The sequence below is a fragment of the Xiphias gladius genome, chromosome 1 (assembly GCF_016859285.1).
Source record: "Xiphias gladius isolate SHS-SW01 ecotype Sanya breed wild chromosome 1, ASM1685928v1, whole genome shotgun sequence".
NCBI classification, from domain to species: domain Eukaryota; kingdom Metazoa; phylum Chordata; class Actinopteri; order Istiophoriformes; family Xiphiidae; genus Xiphias; species Xiphias gladius.
This window is the reverse complement of record NC_053400.1, coordinates 32,636,663-32,641,552: the sequence shown is the minus strand read 5'-3', so window position 1 is coordinate 32,641,552 and position 4,890 is coordinate 32,636,663. Positions and strand designations below refer to the sequence as shown.

General features: G+C 48.3%; 1 protein-coding gene across 1 annotated transcript; it reads right to left on the bottom strand.

The window, feature by feature from the left end:
* Window positions 1-491: 491 nt before the first annotated feature.
* On the bottom strand, window positions 492-3,109 carry LOC120790453 (beta-1,3-galactosyltransferase 1-like). The gene is made up of 2 exons (XM_040127972.1): window positions 2,795-3,109; window positions 492-2,453 (listed from the first exon to the last, which is right to left on the bottom strand). Exons 1-2 carry the CDS (start codon window positions 2,848-2,850, stop codon window positions 1,166-1,168), a joined length of 1,344 nt encoding a protein of 447 aa, XP_039983906.1. The 5' UTR covers window positions 2,851-3,109; the 3' UTR covers window positions 492-1,165.
* Between the last annotated feature and the right edge of the window lie 1,781 nt (window positions 3,110-4,890).

Here is a 4,890-nt window from a genome sequence, read left to right as displayed (position 1 = left end):
CCACGGTGCGTTGGAAAGCATCCGCCGAGCGGTCCCGGGGTGGCGAGCGGGCGCCGACGAGCTTGCAGGTGGAGAAGACCATTCCGTCCCCTCCTTACCGTTCCGGTAGCTTCTGCCGGACCGGTGTCGGCGGTGGGAGCAGCGGGAGCAAAAAAAAAAGAAAAAAATTCGAAACCGCCATCGCGATCGGACAAAACAGCGCAAAGGGACACAAGGACCGTTTGTCACCCTTCTAGATAGAAGTTCCCCTTTCTCTAAACGGGAGCACGTGTTTTTTACAGCCTCAGTACGAAGTTTTACCGATAACGAAAAATAATAAATGACTCGGGGGGGGGGGGCAGACCTGGAGCCCCCGCTCGAGCGGTCGCGCCTGCTGTGACTGGGATGATTACTGCGAACGGGACAGCTGAGCTCGTCGCTCCTGCGACCTGAGTCCAAAGCCCGGATGAGGCACGTTTTTTTGGCGAAGTCGCGACAGGATACCGCCCCCCCCCCCCAACGAAACCGCAGAGATAAATGACATGGAGCAGCGCCATGTTCACACACTGGAATAACATTATATTCTGTGAGGCAGTAACGTTTTCCCCTTATCTGCTGTGGGTGTGGCGGCTACATTGCCCAACAGAAACCAGGGTTTAGTTCTAGAAGGGACGACTTCATCCTCAACCCCTCGCTCTGACGGAAAGCGGGCGTTGCAGCAGCTCAAGAGCACGCAACAGGGTTTCTCAACCTTCCGTGACAGGGTGTGGCTGAGTTCGTGGTGCCTCCCGGAGCGTTCGCAGCCCCAGCGGGCAGAGAGTCTCAGTGTTGCCCCGTCGGGTTCAGCTTTCTCCTTCAGATTCGTAACAGGATTCGTAACGGAACCAAAGGCCAAGAAACTCCCTCACGTCAGTGTCACGTTTTCATTCACAGTTGGGGGGGAAAAAAAAAAAAATTTCAGTCGAGACGTACTTTTACCCTTTGAGTGTAAAAATACTGGATTTAAAAAAATGTCAGTTTGTGCTTGCTTTAGCTCAGTTGCTGTATCTCGAGCTCAGGTTTTCAGCTGCACTGTGGCGTTTTCCGGTCAAAGAGAAACGGTGTGACTGAAACGGCTAAATTTAGCAACGGGAGCTGAGGAAACTCAGTCCTGGGTTTCAGCCTGTTACACCGAGTCCTCCACGGATCAGCAGTACGAGCCCGGCCTCTTGAAGTCCTTCCACATCCACATACGATCAGAGTTTTCGGTAGTGGTGGTGGCTATTAGCTTGGAGTAAGCACAGCGGCTGTACTGCACAGGCAAGACGTGAAAATAACCCCAGTCCGGGGGGTTAGTGGGGGAGATGCCCAAGTGCTGCATACAGAGCCCCAAATAGACATCCTCAATGTAAACGGCTTTGACGTGTCTGGAGGCCTCTATGAGCTTTTTGGGGAGGTCTAAGGACAAAACGTAGCCCAGACCCAGGGCGTAATGTGGGTACATCGGTTCAGGGTACACCTCCACAGGTAGGTACCATTTCGTGTTCGGATCTCTCAGAACTACACCTTCTGTCGTCACCAGTCCGGTCATGTAGTTTGTCTTTGGAGCATTTAGCAGCATAGTAATGAGATTGGGAGCGTTTAGAAACATGTCTGAATCAATCTTCATGGCATAAGAGGCGCCGGAGCAGAAGGAGTCCAGCCACTCCAGCATCACCATGGTCTTGATGGTCAGGTTCTTGTAGCAGTCCAGGAATTCGCTCTGGATCAGGTCTCGGTACTCCTTGCTCTCCTGCAGCAGCTGCTCCTGGACCTGCTGCGCTCCCTCCCCAGTGTGCAGACCCAGCAGGAAGAACAGCTTCACCACTTTGCCCAGTACCAGACTTTCACCTCCCCAGGTGTTGCGGATGATGTCGCGATGAGCCCTGTTGTGGGGCGCCACGGGAACCATCAGGACCAGGAAAGGCTTCTGCCGCTCACATGTCCGGGGCTGGTTTATAACGACGCGGTACTCGTAGGGGTATTCCACTAGGTACGGTCCCGGAGACACATAGGGCACGGAGGTTGTCCGTGTCATCTGCTGAGTCTCGGCCGAGGTACTCACATTAGGGCGGGTTTTATCCTTGTCTCTCGTGTTTATTGAAGAGCTATTCTTGGTGCGTGGAAATGCCCAAGAACCGGTTTCTGCCTTGAGCCCGGCAGCAGTTGCAGCAGCAGGGGTCGGATCAGACGCGGATCCGGGGGTGCTGGCGCTGGACGCGGTCGTGTTCGGAGAGGCTGCGTTCCGGCTCTGACTCTTGAAGGGCATCCAGCTTCTTGTTGCATTATATTCCATCCTCCAGTTGGAGCTCCAGTTAGTCGCCATTTCCTTTATGTTTGTGTTGTAAACGAGCAAGACAGATGCCAACGCCAGAATGCAGACGAAGCAGTTGCGCCTTGACCAGCTACACCACCTCCTGCTTTCTGCCAGTGTCCCGCCATCCGCCGTTCCCCGGCTGAGAGGAGAAATAAGACAGTGAGACAGGCTGTGAGAAAGAAAGCCATCCATTATCGGCGATTTTGCTTTCCAATGATGAAAGGTGGGTAAAAACTAGCCTTAAAAATGCCATCTGCAGAATAGGCTTTACACGGTGAACAGGAATTAAACTGCAATTATTTCACAGAAAACTCATCGAAGAGCCTCCTGTTTGAGCTTTGTATCTTTAAAACTTTGCACGAAAACCCCTAACCATTAACTTTCATAAACACTACCGCTTCCTTCCTTCCTCCCCTAGTTCCTCATCAGACTGGTATTACACCATAGACGCAGAAAATAAGACTTTAATAAGACACGTACCTTTGTCCGCTTTCCAGCATTTTGCCGCTGCCCTGTCTAGAGATGTGAGCTTTCATCCCTTTCCATACGTGGCAAAGATAAAGTTACAGGCTGCTGCTCCTCTGGAGAATTCATGACAGGGTTCAGTTTCAGCTCAGTGTGACTCTCACCTGAGTGTCATGTCAAAAAGCAACAAAGAACATTAAAACATTTGTGTTCTGTCCTCTGTAGCATAAGGTGGTACTACTCTGCAGCCGTCTATCCTGTTTCAGGGTCAGTCAAGTAACCATGGCACTGTGTCCTTTTTTACCTGCAGGAAAGCCACACCTTAGTTTGCTCCACCCCTGGGTTTGCAAGTGTGTGTTTTGCTTTTTTTTTTTTTGCCTCAAAGCCAATGAAAAGCTGAAAACCCTCCAGAGGCTTTGGGAGCTCAGCTCTTCTTAGCTGAGCTGTTGCTCCTTTTTCACATGTACGACACCTGTTTGTGTGTGTGTGTGTGTGTGTGTGTGTGTGTGTGTGTTGAAAGAGTGGGTGGGTGTTTGCAAAGGAGGAGTGGTTTATCAGTTCAGTGGAATTTATTAGAGTTACAGCCCATTTCTGTTTGAGGAGTGGTTTGTTGTTTTATACCTAATCTTTGACATTTTTTTGTTTTTTTTTGTTGTTGTTTTTTGACTTACATTCATGGGGACAGTTGTTGCCGTGCATGTTTTCTGGCACTCATCGACAACAGTGGATGAAATCCCTCATGATTAGTATACAGATCTCTTTACTTAAGTAAAACGATTAAAGATTTAGCCTCAAAATGTGCCTAAGGTATTAAAAGCGAATGTGCTACACATATTATTAGATCATTATTACAGAAGGGTTTTTGTGTAAACAGCATTATAATGCTATAGCTGGCTGAGGTGGGGCTAATTTAATTTTGTTTCCCCTCAGAAATGGTCTTTGGCGTCCGATGTGAACAGGTGGGTTTCCGTCCAAATGTAGCCCACGTTTCAACCGAGTCCCGGGAAATTCGGCCAAAGAAATATATGAATTAATCCACCGAGGTCAAATAGAATTATTAAGAGTTGGTTCGTCGAATTTTCCAGTCAGGTGCCATTAAAACGTTAAACCACCGCAGAAGAAAAAGGGCGCAGCAAAATGGTATGAAAAAAAAAAAGAGCGGCAGTCAAACCTCAGTCAAACCTCAGTCAAACCTCAAATGGCATACTTCCATCATGAAAACATGATGGAAGTATGATGTTTTTATTGTATGAATTTAAGTAAAGTTGCTCCACACAGATCCGATGTTTTCGTCTGCCGCCATTTTCTGTCTCTTCAGTGGACGTTTAGGTCACATGCTTCCTGTACGTCATCGCTTATTTGCAAAGTCCATTTTCATTGCACAAAACATTTAATTTTTTTTTTGTTTTTGCGATAATTCCAGAATCTATTCCGTTTCTCACGGATGCAGTGTTCCCCACACCGCTCGCACAGCTCCCCGCTGCGCCACGCTCTGGAAAAAGCGGGTGAGCGAAGCTATTTTTTTTTTTTTTTTCTTCGTCACACTGCTGGATCCAAGTTCGAGACCGAACTTACACACTCAAACCTTTTACCAGAAGTGGGGCAAAAATGTACACGGCCATGCTGTTCCCCAAATCGGAAGCGTTTTCTTATACTTTACTCCTTCTGCTTCATATGGTCGTTCATGTCTTTGAACTACGTTTACTCCTTCATATTCTTCCTTTACATTTAAACTTGATCTAGTTGCATTACTTCCACGATTAATGGAGAAGGCGTAGTGCTCCTTTGTGTTCGTAGTGACTGCAATTTTTATTTTATTGAGATTTTCCAGCCCCGTCCGCCTTTCCCCTCAGTGTGCAAATACATGTCGCCGGACACCAGTTGTACTTTATCACTGCCAGGTGTACGTCTTCTCAGCTCTGCTTTGATCCACACGGAGCCGTAACGTGTTATCATGCTGAACAGCTGGCGGGTTAAGACGCGCGTTATCAACTCGTGGGTGTTAACGTGGTGACGTGCGGCATTTTAGCCTCTGGTGCCTTATGGCTGTCTACATACGTTTGTGTACTTGTGGTCTGGGGATGTTTTCAATGGTTTGGAATTTTAAAAAT

Excerpts from the sequence above, each read along its gene's own strand:
- LOC120790453 (XM_040127972.1), bottom strand. The coding sequence starts at position 2,850 with ATGAAAGCTCACATCTCTAGACAGGGCAGCGGCAAAATGCTGGAAAGC. Across the intron at positions 2,454-2,794 it reads ATGCTGGAAAGCGGACAAAG|CCGGGGAACGGCGGATGGCG; the intron begins GTACGTGTCTTA and ends TTCTCCTCTCAG.